Source organism: Ovis aries, chromosome 18 (genome assembly GCF_016772045.2).
Source record: "Ovis aries strain OAR_USU_Benz2616 breed Rambouillet chromosome 18, ARS-UI_Ramb_v3.0, whole genome shotgun sequence".
Taxonomy (NCBI): Eukaryota; Metazoa; Chordata; class Mammalia; order Artiodactyla; family Bovidae; genus Ovis; species Ovis aries.
The window spans coordinates 56,041,453-56,056,363 of record NC_056071.1 but is presented as its reverse complement, the minus strand read 5'-3'; the positions used below and the strand labels follow the sequence as shown (position 1 = coordinate 56,056,363).

The 14,911-nt window shown below is 38.7% G+C and overlaps 1 protein-coding gene across 9 annotated transcripts in view; it reads right to left on the bottom strand.

The window, feature by feature from the left end:
• UNC79 (unc-79 homolog, NALCN channel complex subunit) overlaps positions 1-14,911 on the bottom strand; it is a 274,446-nt gene that overhangs the window by 65,360 nt on the left and 194,175 nt on the right. For 7 of the 9 annotated variants that reach the window (XM_027957343.3, XM_042235397.2, XM_042235395.2 and 4 more), the window contains 4 exons: positions 11,533-11,640; positions 7,816-7,932; positions 5,117-5,200; positions 568-670 (listed from right to left, as the gene is read on the bottom strand). In XM_027957343.3, the coding sequence (XP_027813144.2) occupies positions 568-670; positions 5,117-5,200; positions 7,816-7,932; positions 11,533-11,640 (412 nt within the window). The remainder of the gene's footprint in view (positions 1-567; positions 671-5,116; positions 5,201-7,815; positions 7,933-11,532; positions 11,641-14,911) is intronic. The other 2 variants (XM_042235396.2, XM_042235400.2) reach the window with 1 other exon arrangement.

The window sequence follows — 14,911 nt, the reverse complement described above, 5'->3', positions numbered from 1 at the left end:
GGAGTTCACCAGGCAGAGAAAGTACAGAGAGAAGGGCACCTATGAATTTGTGGAGGAGAGAAAGAGTTCCTGGTGAGGACTGGTTAAGTCCATACGTTCACAACCTGAAGGGCCTTTTATAATAAGCTAAAGCATTTGGATTTTGTAAGAAATCTGGGGATACTGAAAGCAGACAAACAAGAGGCAACATAGCCAATCTGAGATTCAGAGAATGGATCTGGCCAGCAGGATGGGAAAAAGAATCAATCTTCAAACTTAGTCCCACCTTAACAATTTAGAATCTCTGATTGGGGGAGTTTATTGGTGTGAAGTTGTTGCTAGGAATAATCAGTAAGTGGACATCATTTGCATAAATCCAAATGGAAAAAAAAAAGAAAAACGCTTTGGCATAAACAAAAGCTGCTCATACAATACTGCATTTCTAAAATAACAACACTCACGGCTACAGCCATTTGAAGAACAAATTATGACTTAAAAGCATAGCATGCTCCTCTGATACTTTCTCACACCCGTGGAGAGCCAACTCTCAAATTCTGTAAACAGTGAAGAAAATAACTGTGAGTTTACTTGTCTGTCATCACCGTCGGCTGTTCGTCTGTGAATTCTTCAGGCGCAGGCACAAACATACTCACGATGCTGGGTGCTGACAGCAGGCTGGATTTCGTGGCCCCTGGATAAACAGTAAAGACAACTAGTGAATAAATGCACGTTGCTCAGAGCCTGGAAAAGCACAATTCTCCTCTTAGAAATCCTGCCAAGATTCCCTTCACAGGATGTAACAGGCACAGCCCAATTTCATTGTGAAAAACCATCAAGAGTGAAACACATTCAAGAAAGACTGATTTGTTTTGGCTTATATCATTTTGGAGAAGGAAATGGAAACCCACTCTAGTATTCTTGCCTAGAGAATCCCAGGGATGGGGGAGCCTGGTGGGCTGCCATCTATGGGGTCGCACAGAGTCAGACACAACTGAAGCGACTTAGCAGTTAGCATATCATTTTAAGGGTTTTCCAGGTGGTGCTAGCGGTAAAGAATCCGCCTGCCAATGCAGGGGACATAAGAGACGTGGGTTTGATCTCTGGGGCAGGAAGATCCCCTGGAGGAGGAAATGGCAATCCACTCCAGTATTCTTTCCTGGAGAATCCATGGACAGAGGAGCCTGGTGTGCTGCATGGGGACCCCCTGGAGAATCCATGGGGTCGTAAAGGGTCGGACACGACTGAGCAACTGAACAACAACAGCAAATGATTCAGAGAATTGTTATCTGAAGGAAGCAACATGAAAATTTTTGGAAACTTCACCAAGTGGGCAAGGTGCTTCAACCTGAGGGAGAAAAAAATAATATCAAAGCCTTTGCAGAGTCAAGATGCTTCACACAGACTCCCTCGTCTGATCAAAGGCTACAAAATCTGTTCATAAGGAGACCTTCGGACCCCAATGGCAGAGGAAGTTCTCTGAAAATATCCTTATGTCACTTCTGAAGATCCAAAATGGAATCTGAATTTTGCTACTGTATTTATCAGCTCTCTCTGATCTAACAGACTTTCCTAAGTGTACCCAATTGTATCACTAACAAAGGTCTTCAGTTTTTTCATAAGGATGATGCTTTGAATGAAAGCAACATAGTTATTACTAGCAAAAGTATAAACTGATTAATAATAGAAAAGGCAAGAACTGGGCCAAGATAAAAGATGTGATTGATTATTAAAACAGTTAGGTAAATAGAATGAAGTTGCTTCAAGAAACCAAAACACAGAAGGTTCAAATCCACTACTTCACATTTCCTGCACACTGACACTCCATATCTACCAGGTGCCAAAATGTCTGTGCTAAAAGTGGGAAAACTCAGCCCACAAGATACATGGTGATATACATGCAGTCTTACTAGAAATGTAAGAAATTGATTTAAAAAAAGAAAAAACAACTCTGAGTCAAGGGTTTCAAAAGATTCTTGCCAATTGCTATTACTTACACAGAAATCACAATGCAAGTCAAAAAAAAAAAAAAGACAGGGAAGCAAAGTCATCTGGGAGGTTTCAAATCAATCATTACCCAATACAAATGCCAAGGAACAGATATTTTTGACAGTAGCATCGTGAATTTATTTTTCCATATGTCAACACAGAATGTACAATGCAATATTTATGACAGTCATTTATAAAAGCAGATAGGTTATGAGATATTGGCCCCTATATAGCAACATTAGCTGAATCACTGGATTTCTAAATACTGTTTATGGTAAGGCAGCAAAGAGTAATATTTGCAGATGGGCAGTGCAAAAAGGAAACCACTGAGCTCAGCTTCCTTTTGTTATAACCAAGTCACAACAAAGTCTGCATTATTAAAGGGAGTTCCATTATCCCTAGTTGTTAGCAACACTTCTGATACTACCAGTACTGTTCATCTACTGAATATCCAAAGTGTACTCTACATGGAATTTGGGAACAGACATAGAAGGCTGTTAGAAACTTGAATGAAGAGGGAACCTCCTACTATATATTTGCAGGACATGTATTAAAAATGCATTCCAACACACACTAGGTGCAGACAAGTGCCATTGGGTTCTACTTATATAAGATACCTAGAATAGTCAAGTTCATAGAGTCAGAAAGTACATTAGTAAATGCCAGGGGCCCGGGGTGGGGGTAGAGGCATGGAGAGTTAGTGTTTAATGGGGACAGAGTCTCATTTCAGGAGATGAATGATGCTGAGGGCTGCACAACAATGTGAATGTATGCAGTGCTGCTGAACTGCGCAGGTAAATATGGTGAAGATAGTATGTTTTATATTATGTGACTTTTACCATAATAAAGAAAACATTTTAAAAAGACCTCAAAAAAAAAAAAAAAGAGAGAGAGAGAGAGAGAGAGAGAAAGAAGACCTCCTCCAAAGCCTAGGTTCAAAGTTGGACATTTTGACAAAAGTCCCTTTGGGAGTCTTAGAGAAAGTATAAAGGTGTTGGTGTGTCTCTAAGCGTTCATGCACACCTCAGTCCCCTAGTTATCAGTGGATTTTTCAGTTCACCAAGAAACAGACTTTCTGTCTTTGTTCTCATTACCTCATTCCACTATTGCTTCTACTGACTGCATCCCTAGGTCATGACCAAGCACCAGAGTTTGTTTAACATCCCTGGCTTCTGCTCATAAAAGCTTTCCCTTTTCTCCACATCCCCTCCAGCATTTATCGTTTGTAGATTTTTTCGACGATGGCCATTCTGACTGGTGTGAGGCAATACTTCATTGTAGTTTTGATTTGCATTTTTCTAATAATTAGTGACATGGAGCATCTTTTTACGTGCTTATTGGCCAGCTGGATGTCATCTTTGGAGAAATGTCTGTTTAGGTCTTCTGCCTATTTTTGGATCAGATTATTTCTGATATTGACCTGCATGAGCTGTTTATATATATTAGAGATTAATCCTTTATCAATTGCTTCATTTGCAATTTTTTTCCCATTATGGAAAACAGTATGGAGATTCCTTAAAAAAAAAAAAAAAACAGGAATAAATCTACCATATGACCCAGCAATCCCACTACTGGGCATATCCCCTAAGAAAATCACAACTCTAAAAGACACCTGTACCCCAGTGTTCACTGCAGCAACATTTACAATAGCCAGGACATGGAGACAGCCTAGATGCCCACTGACAGATGAAGGGTAAAGCAGATGTGACCCATATATACTATGGAATATTAGTCATAAAAGAGGACGGATCTGAGTCAGTTGTAGTGAGGAGGATGAACCTAGAGCCTCTTATACAGAGTGAAGTAAGTCAGAAAGAGAAAAACAGGCATCATACACAAACGCATATACATGGGATCTAGAAAAATGGTACCGGTGAACCTGGCAGAGAACAGACTTGCGGACCCAGGAGGGGAAGGCGAGGGCGGGATGAACTGAGAAAGTGGCATTGCCATATACACACTCTCACGTGTAAACAGATGGCTATTGCTGTATAATACAGGGAGCCTAGCCTGGTGCTCTGTGATGACCTAGAGGGGTGGGGTGAGGGGAGGGGAGGGGAGGGAGACCCAAGAAGAAGGGGATATATAGACTCATGTTGTTGTATGGCAGAAACCAACACAACATGGTAAAGCAATTTTCCACCAATTAAAAAAATAAATTTTTTAAAGGTTTCCCTAGGCCCATGAATGAGAAGTCTCATCTCGTTGGATACAAGGGATACAACTGCTACTCACTGCCAAATAAATCTTATCCAAAGCTGGAGTTAAGTCTCCTCATTCCTTCCTAAGGAGAATCAGAAGTGACATGGTCCAAAACAATAGGTCTGCTTGAATTATGGGACTAATTAAGACATGTGGTCATAATTCTTTTTTGCTTTCTGGTTTTCACCAATGATAGGTTAACCTGCCTTCTAAATTTAAAGAAAAAAAGAGAAAAAGTAACAATTAACTGGACATAAGATGAATTTTAAAAATACATATTCTGGACTTTCCTGGCGATCTAGTAGTTAAGATGCCATGCTTCCAATACAGGGAGTACAGGCTTGATCCCTAGTCAAGGAATTAAGATCCCACATGCCTCACAGCATGGCCAAAAAAATTGTTTTTAATATTCTGATTATCTTAGCATAGATTTATTCTCAGCTTGCTCCTCCAATGAGCATAAAGTCTAGTGTTCATTTTGCTCGGTTTCAGATAGCTGAAAAGAAGCTGTCCATCTATGATCTCAATAATCTAGAAGGAACACAGATAAGACGAACATGCTCAGAGAAGTAGATACATGGATACTATGGAAAACTAATACGTATTAGGAGGAACGCCAAAGGACCCAGAGCTGTGTGGTCTAGAAAAGACTGAGGCAATAAGCAACTGGTGGCTTTCTTCAAATGTCTGAAAAGTTAAATGAGAAAGTCTAGACTTGCTTTGTGTGGCCCCAAGGTTTAAAACTTCACTATCAAGAAGAGATTTTTGTCAGTCATGTTCAAAGATGGGATGTCACACACTCACTCTTAAGTCGTGGAAGAGTTTGAGCAAAGGTTGAGTCCTCTTCATGGAGCTGCTGAAGAGGAGAGTTCAGCCCCTTCTGGGTGACTAGATGACTGACATATATAGTCCCTTTCACTCTTATAGTCAGATTTGTGACACAGCTCACCTCTCATTCTCAACGGCTGTCCCTCCAGGTCAGGATTTAGGCACACTGGCACATTACATTGGCGTTTCCCGGGCTGTATCTGTTCTGTGGATAAATAGAACATTTCAGTCTTCAATGTGGTCAACTACACACAATTCACAATACAGTGAATTTAACCAATAATCTCTTGGGGCCTCTTTGGTGACTGATAATGTTGCTTATTAACATTTACAGGAAACACTCTAGATTTTAGCATAGGGTTGCTTGGACTTTCCCTATAAACCTGCCATTCAGGTGCAAGAAATGCAGCTGAAAGCAGCAGAGCATCTGAAACCATCCCCCGCAAAGTCCAGATTCTCTAATCTCCACTCCCCAAAAGCTCAAGTCCCATATCTCTTGATATGAAATGAAAAAAAATGAAAGGCCAATGTCACAGCCATGAAAAAAATGTTTTATGCAAATCAATAAAAACATAAGTAATCATTTGCAGCAATGACCAGATAGATCATCCAGGAAACATGTGGAACTGGTAGCAAGGAAATGAGAGGCAGCTGACTGAGGACTGAGGAACAGGAATAAGGAGACAGGGGCAGATGGAGGAGCAGCACTCCAGGAACACCTGTTTCAGGTGAAAGATGAGGCAAAGAAGCAAGCCATCAGATGTGCACGGGTGGAGAAGTGGCAGGGACTCTGTGAATGAGCAGGTGCATGCTGCCGTAAGTTGATCACGACCCAGGCTTTAGGCTGCCTTTCTCAGTGTGTCTGCAGGACCAGGTGTCTTCTTCTGGAGACTAGCAAGCCACTGAATCAACATGACACTGTACGTGGTATACAGTGACATGCCACCTAACATGGAACTCCACACTCATTGACTCTCCTCTGGTCTTGGATTTGGGGAGAACTTTTTATGATACTAATAAAAGGGAGAATATTGAGATGAAGCTCCAGGAGGACTTGGCGACTAGCGAATCAACTTGGAGGATGGAAAACAAGCCCAGGAAAACTCAGATGAAAGAAATTCATACAGCATGTCAATGGCAAGTATTAAATGAGAAATCAGAATGATATGAACAAGGCTGCAGTTTGGTTGGGAAGTGAAAATTTCAGTTAAATGGGTTATTTGGCATCATGTAGATTTTTTTTCTAGATTAAAATTTGGAACAGAATTTGAGATCTATTTGCCTTTTTATAACTCTACAGAGTCGACCACTCCAGGCTGTAATTGTAGTCAGAATCTACAATGGTTAGCTTAGGCTGAGCTTGTTACAGAGAACAGTAATAGCATAATAAAAAAAATCTCCAGGGCCTCAGGTGCACCTAACAAAAGATGGGTGTTTAGTTATCAGAGAATGAACAGAATAAACATTTCCACTGTCAGCTCCTGACATAGCATCAGCTCAGTAAAGAGAGAAACAAGGTCCTCTCCGGTGTGAACAAAAAAAGCTTCACCCAAACCCAGTAAACTCTCAAAGCTGGTTACTCAGTGTCTTTCTCCTTATCTCCTTAACCCACTGGCTTTTGGTCATTTCATTATTCACTACCACTCATCACTAAAAGAAAGATAAAACACTATACTTTTCAAATGTTAAGAACCTTGGAAAGGCCAGGAGAGTTGAAATTATCTGTTAAATATAAGATTGGGTATGGTGTGTAAGAGTTAGTAATCTAGATTAGTTCTCTCTCTCTTTTCTTTTTTTTAAAGAATAGTGGGGGAAAATAAGATGAAATCTCTATGTAGATATTATGGCTATGAGAAATTAACAGTATCTTAATATTTTGGTCTTGTGGACATTGCAATTCTTGGTCATAAGGAAGGCTATTAAAATAATTTCACATAACTGTAGCCAGAAAGTACTAACCAAGATTTGAAAATAGTCCTATCCAAGTGTTGGCCCCCAGAGCATATCACACTAGTAAATCCTGATATTTTCATAGTGTATGCATCTTGTGGTAAGCTTTCACAAATATAATCTTGTAATCAAATGACCCATTTAATTAAAATAAGAAAAAAAGGAAAGGCACGCACTCAAAAGAGCAAAATTGCGGCAGTACTACTGGCTTGAGGAAGTAGTACCTGTGCAGAACGTGGTAACAAAGTTTAGAAAATGCAGGGTGATCATGTTTAAAATAGACATGTCATGGCAGTCAATTCTTACTTTAAAATTGAGGTTAGAGGCAGTTCCATCGTATGAGCATGAGGGTGTGCAGCTGCAACCTGGTGACCCTGCTAACTAAAACACAGAGCTCATATTCCCAGACCTACCCGCAGATCATGATGTCACTAAGCTGACATTGGTTATGACTGTTATCATTACTATCAAAAAGTCCCTTATTTTTGATACATCATCACTTATAAAACAGAGAATATTGATAATCTGGTGTTTTGTTTTCTAATTTGCAACATGAATTCATAGTTCCATACCCTCCTTTATGCATTTACATCATTTAACCCCCAAAGAAATGGCCTGAAATTATCTGGAATCTGAGTCTTAGAGGAAAAAAAATAAAAGAGTTGGACCAGCTTAGATGGAAGAACCTGTGGCTCTTAAACACTCAGAAAGTTTAAATAGACTTATTAATTACCTTAGGTTTTAAAAAAAAAATGTTTGAACCACAGAATACAAGAGAAAATCTATTCTTTCCCAAGGAAGCAGAGGGGACACAGAGAAAGTGGCATTCCCTAATCTGAGAGGTAAAACAAGAAGAAAAGCTTGACCCACCAGTGTCCCAGTTGCTGATGTTATGGGGGGCGCTAGACTGATGTTCCAGCTGTCGCTTCATTAACTGGCTCATTGTCAGAGCTCCCAGGGATCCCCTTTTCATCTGCCTATACTGAGCTATATGGAGGAAATTAGGAGATGATTACTAAGGGGAATAAATTTTCACAGCACACAAAGGCTCTACACAGCCATACAGAATCTTAATTGAACCTTCATCTGCTATTTATAATCATTTAGTAAGTTGTATGCTTCTGTTCAGATGAAAAACTAAGGCACTATGCTACTCTTGGTGCCTTTCTTTACTCAATAAAGAAAGAAAGAGTGGCTATGAGCACTCATCTGTAGCCTGTAAATATTTACCCCAGTTACAACAGTGTAATATTTTCATTTACTTCTTCATTTATATACTCTTTCTTATTCCTCAAAAGATTCAAGACAGATACTACTACTTCTGTAAATAATTTATAGCTTTACTTTCTTTAATGGAGCTTGTGCACACACAGTTTCAGTCTCCTGATATCCCCCTGAGGTCCTGTGGGTGTGGGTATGTGCGTGTGTATATTTGTACATGTATATTTTGGAGTAGGATGACACATATCTACCCCAATTTTTAGAGAGAAATTGAAGCAAATGAAATTGTTACTTGGAACCAACAAGTTAATGAAGTGGGCATAAAATCAAAACGTGTTGACTCCAAAATCAGTGCTGTTTTCAATGTCTATATAAGCCTCTGCTTACTGTTTGAAAAATGTGAATCCAATAACATTCCACAAGCATAGTCTAGTACGCTTCTTTGTTTTAAATGAAATAGTGGTAACATTTTTATCTTGCAATTAGGCATTGACAGATATCCTATGATTGATATGTTAAGTACATTAAGCATTTTCTAACCAGAAAAACAGTGGAAAGCACTTCTGCCAATCGACTGCTGAGTGAGAAGGCAATTTGTCTCCTACCCTTCTTTTCCTCTTCAAGTGGTCCCACCAATACCTGTCAGCAACCCAGTGAGAAAGGAAGGGTATATCTGACAGGCCTTTTCTACATGATCCCAAACAACTAGATATTTGAGAATGTGGGGTTATTTACTTTCTTATAAGGACAATTTCAGAAACCGAAGCTCTAAAATGTATACGGTCTAGAAGAGGATGGTAGAAACCAAGAAGTCTGTATGGCCCTTAGAAAGCCTTACATATTATATACAGGTTTCACAGTCATGGTACCAAGACACTTGGTGTGATGTGAATTCAACTATGACGTTATTTTTAATGTAATTAGCATGCTGCTTCATTAATGGTGGTTATGGCATGTTTAGCTACAAAATAATCAGCTGATAAACTGAGCAAAAGAGAGAGGTGTGATGGGAATTCTTGTGTCTTGGACTCCATGTTAACTGAATTCATGGAAATGACTACGCAAATACGAAAAATCTGATTCTTGCAGTTGACTGGAAAATTTTACAGCTTCACGATTCACGTGAAAGTGCAGCTTTGGGTAAAATTCAAAGGCAGCAATCTTTCAGAAAATTTAACAAATTTCATGTAAAATTCAAAAGTGGAAATCTTTGAGAAGATTTACCAAATTTAAAAATTAGCATCTATCAGACAAAATCAAAGAAAGATTAAAAACCTCTAGTGATAGAACAATTTCTCCAATTATCAGTTGTTTTTAAAGACAGAAGAATTCCCTGAGAGTAAAAACTCTTAATGTTTAGCACAGTGTGTAAAGCACCTGGCATTGTCCTCTAAGAACACACCATCAAAAGCTGGTGTGTACCCAACACATGCTTTTAATGGAGAGGAAGACAAAAGTGGAAATCTAACGATGCATTATGCTAAATCTCAAAGGGCTAGATTCAATCATGATTTTGGGTCATGATTTATTTGACACATTTATTTTGTGATACATTTAGCTAGCACTGAAGTCAAACTGAGTTAGTCATCCTGACTCAATCATACTCAACTTAGAATTCTAACTACGTAATTCACTACCTCTTTATAGATGACTCTTGCAAATTAGGAAGAGAAGATACATGTTCATGATTTTAGTATGTGGACTTAAAAATGGGCATTTTATCATGCTTTAAAACAGATTTTTTGTGATAAATAAGAACAATTAGGTTCAGAATGAGCCATTTGTCTTTGCTATAAAAAAGGGAAAATAAATGTTACTTGGAAACACTTTCTTAGAATTTCTATTATCTCTATTATAACTGAATTTAAATTATTCTAAGGCAGTTGTGGTGATGGTTTAGTCGCTAAGTTGTGTCCAACTCTTTATGACCCCATGGACTGTGGCCTGCCAGGCTCCTCTGTCCATGGGATTTCCCACACAAGAATACTGGAGTGGGTTGCCATTTCCTTCTCCAGGGGATCTTCCCGACCCAGGAAAAAACAGGTCTCCTGCATTGCAGACGGATTCTTCACCAACTAAGCCATCAGGGAAGCTCTAAGCTGTGTTCCATACTAAAAAATACCATGAAATTGAAAAATCAAACAGACCTAGCATCAATTCCTATCTCTATCACTTAATAGCTGTGCAAATTTAGACAAATCACTTAGTCTCTCTGAACCTCTGTTTCCTATTCTATAAAACTGGGTCAATACTATCTGTCATACAGTACCAAAGGGAGGACTTAACAGACTAACAATGTGTATAAACCATTCAGCACAGTGCCTGGAACATGGTAATTGGTAGCAATTGCTACTATTTATGTCTGTAAATGCTTGAAGAACAAGTTATATCTTATTTATTCACCTTTGATCACCAGTGCCAAGCATCATGCCTGGCACTCAGCAAACTCTTAATAAATAGTTGCTGAATGAATGAAAGCATGAATAAATGAATGATGAAGATGATGTTGTTCCATACTACCAGTCCAACATTTAAGTTAAGATCTTTATCTGGTTTTCAAGATCATCTTTATTTCAAAAGATGGTCAAATGAAAACTCACTAGCCTTGAGGCAGCATCCACATGGAACACAAAATATACCAGCACATGTGACAAGGGTCTGTGGAAATTACAGGTCTGTTTGTGTCTTTGTATCTCTGAGAATGTCTCATGCTAAAATCTCTTAATTGACTCCACTGAGCCAGGTGGACACCCTTATTTTCAAACTTCAGTAGAATGCAGGCTCCTCATGGGGAGAGTCTAGGACCCAACAACACAGGGCAGTTTCAAAATAGTTGCCTCCTATAGATCCAGTAAAGTTTCATGCCAATTTAATTTTCTGATCCTAGAGGGCTACATTCAGAAATAACTGGAATCATGATATATCTGATACATTTATTTGATGACAACTTAGAGAAAATTTTTGTCAATGATAGAGGTGATTCAAATTAAACAAAGGTGTTTCATATAAAAATTCTGCCACAGACGGTGTTTTTCACTTGTCCCAAAACCAGTTCCATGTTTTGTGTTTAATCCAGTCATATATAATACTTCTTTTACTGAATTATGAAATGCAGTGACCATTCCATAACAAATTAGGATTCTTGGCCTATCATTGACCATACTGATTTATCAAACACTTGAGATGCTGACAAAAGTGGGCCTCTATCTCATAGTCTCTGAGAACACACAAGATAGCATTACCTAGGAAGCTAACACAAACGTTAAAGAAAAAAAACAATACCAAGACTGTGAAACTGAAAACAAGGCGGCAGATCATGTTCTACAATCGATGGACAGGCGAAATGATCATCAGAGGAAATCTTACTTGATATGGAGGAATGGCTGCTCGTCTCTGGCACAGCTGCTTCCAGCGTAGGGGCAGACGAGGATTCTCGTGGCATTTCCAAAGTTGAAAGTCCTTTAGTAGCAGGATCTACCAACAAAAATATCATTTAGGATTCAGGACACTGATTAAAAGCAAGTTGGGGAACCTTTTCCATACATTCTCCCGCTCTTGCTCAATACTCCCATTGAAATCATTACACACTTTCTGGCCCTACTAACGATTTTACTGGAACCTCATACACACTGGCTTCAAAGTTCCACGGAGAGTTGCTTCCACGTTACACTCTGCATGTGCCAATATGCCTCTCAGAGATGAACAACAGCACTGTTACAAAGCTAGGGCTCGGCACGCTCACATCACATATTCCTGCACCTTTTAAGAACTGGATTTCTTTTCATACAAATCCCAAAGACACAGGTAATCCACATGTTTCATGCTACCACCTCACCTTTGTCTGGCAGTTTCCTACTTATCACTTACATCTCAATTTGTACAGATAATTCCTCCTCCAAAAGGGCAACCAGGATCCTCAACCCCACATTCAAACAAAAAACTGGATCATGTGACCCTCTTATGTAATCCCAGAGTACCCTGTCCTAACCTTTACCAAAATTAACACACTAAAATGCAAATGTCTATTTACCTGTCCACAACCTCTGCTAAACCATAAGTAATTTAAGAACAGGGACTGTATCTAAGTCAGAATAATTACTTACTAGTAACTCAGATTTTTCTATTTTGTTAGAAAATAAAATTTTATTATATTCTATTTTATTAGTTGAGCAAGAAACAGACTGCATCATTTGTTTCTGCTGTTGACAAATGCATCTAACCTGAAATATTTTCTGCAAAATAATTGTCTTTTTCAGTATTGAGAAACAAGCTGTCCCACATTATTCTAGGTGAAGATGATTCTTTAAGTTTTTGAAAAGTTCAATAGTTTTTGACTGCAAACCCCTAAAATTCTTTATAAGACTCCTTGCCATCTTAAGCAATACTCTCTATATATTGAACTCAATGAGCAGTCTGGAATTACCACTAGGGTTTCCATGATTACAACATGTCCACCCTAAAAGACCTCAAATTCATAAGCTTCATGACAAGTGTCTCCTCCTCTGCAATTTATTATCAATTGTTTGTTCTCGCCCCAGAGCAAGTCACCATACATTCATACACACTTACAATGTAAGCATGCAGACGCTGTTCGATTGGGTGATTATTAAACTGTCGGAAATGAAAGTAAAATGCATCCTAGGTGGGGGCTGAGGAGAAAAGCTTTTAAGCATTGATTTGGGAACCTCTACTTTTCCTTCTCAGAGGTCTTTCTGAATAGATATGATTGTCAGATAAGAAATTTCTTGATAACAAAAAAGTATAATTGTTACAATGTTTCCCAAACTCTCCTAATAAAGTATAAAACTACTACTCATTTTAAATTCCTTAGTCATTAAGATATTGAAGATTAGGTTATGGTGTTTCTCCTAGGTATTCTCCACAAACCACTAGTTAAAAACAAGCACAATTACCTCTCTTATTATTATTTGTCTCGGTTTTATATTTGCTGCTACCATGCCATAAATAATAAGAGTAAGAGTAGCTTCCCAGGTGGCACGGGGTAAAGAACCTGCCTGCTGATGCAGAGGACACAAGAGATACGGGTTCAATCCCTGGATCAGGAAGATCCCCTGGAGAAGGAAATGGCAACCCACTCAAGTATTCTTGCCTGGAAAATTCCATGCACAGAGGAGCCTGGCAGGCTACCGTCCATGGGGTCACAAAGATTTGGACACAATTGAGCACACACACACACACACACACACACACACACACACACACACACACAGCATAATAATCTTACCAGTGATGCAGAATGAGAAAGCTTAAAGGCAAGAATTCTTTGATATATTGTTGAGACTTTTAGAGTTTGGATATGCTTATTAAAATCATTGGTATCTTTAATTTCAAAGAAGTGTCATTACTGTAAGGCAGTTATTAATAATCATTAGTATACAAAGATTCTTTGAGCCAGGAAATTTTTGCTCAGTCTTAAATCATTATGGGACTGACCAAAAGTCAGTCCTCTTAAGGCTTTTATGAAGCCTTCCATCTATATATAATCTGACAACAAATATTTGAATAGAGCTATACAATTAGCTGAAAATTTTTCCATTCAATTTTTCATACTGATGTGAATAAAATATCATATTATTGATTGATTCATTCATCAAATATTTGCCAGCACTCTACTAGGCACTTGGGATATAATCAAAGAACAAACCATAGAAAATTCTTTGCCTTTGGAACTTTCATTTTAGTGGGGAAAACAGATAATAATTAACACATATAAAAGTAAATAAATTATTGTATGTTAGGAGAGTAAGTCCTTGTAGAAGAGAAACTGATTCTAAGATGTCAGGTGGGGATGATAGGGCAGGTCGAGGCCTCACTGGTAATCTGATGTTTGATCAGAGAATTAAGCACAGTGAGAGAAAGAGCCAGGCAGTCTCAGATATCTAGGGAAGACAGTTTCAGGCTGAGGGATCAGCCAGTGTAAAAGCCTCAAGATAGGAAAATAAAAGGAATGTTCAATAAATGGCAGGAGCCACTGGGGCTGGATAGAAGAAATATGGAGAGAATCATGCAAAAAATGAAGTCAGAGAACTAATTAATTGAAAAATGAAGTCAGAGAACTAATGAGAATTAAGACACACAAGATTCCAGCCATTTAAAGGACTTGAATTTCTACTATGATAGAAATGAGAGCCAATGCAGGATTTTAAGCAGAGTAAAGGTAAAAATTTTACTTTTTACTCTGTAAAAACAGAGTGAAAACATGAGGTTTCATGTTTTTAAGGATCACTGTGGTTGCTGTGTTGAGAAGATATGAAGGCAATAAGAGAAGAAGGCCGGAGCCCAGTTAGGAAGCTATAGCAGTTGATCCTAAGAGATGTTAATGGCTCAGACCAAGGTGGAAGCTGGGGAGACAGTGAGAAAGGGCCAGATTCTGGGAAGATTTTACAAGGTAGATTAAGGAGGCCAGATAAGAGAGGATACCCAGTTAGGATTTAGTTTTAGATAAACAGCAGATCAGCTTTTGAGTATGAGTGTGTCTCCTGCAATATTTGGCAGATACGGCCCCAATTCTTTACTTCTCTCTGAGTGAATGACCTCTGCCCTGTAACTTAGAAGTTCCTCCCATTGAAGAGGCAGAATATACTTCTCCTCTTGACTTTGGTCCATCCAGGTGATTTTCTTTGACTCATGGAATGTGCGCAGGGATAATACAACCAAAGGTTTAGAGAGCTTTTATGCAATTGGGCTTGCTCTCAAGCCTCTTCCATTACCATAAGAAAAATAT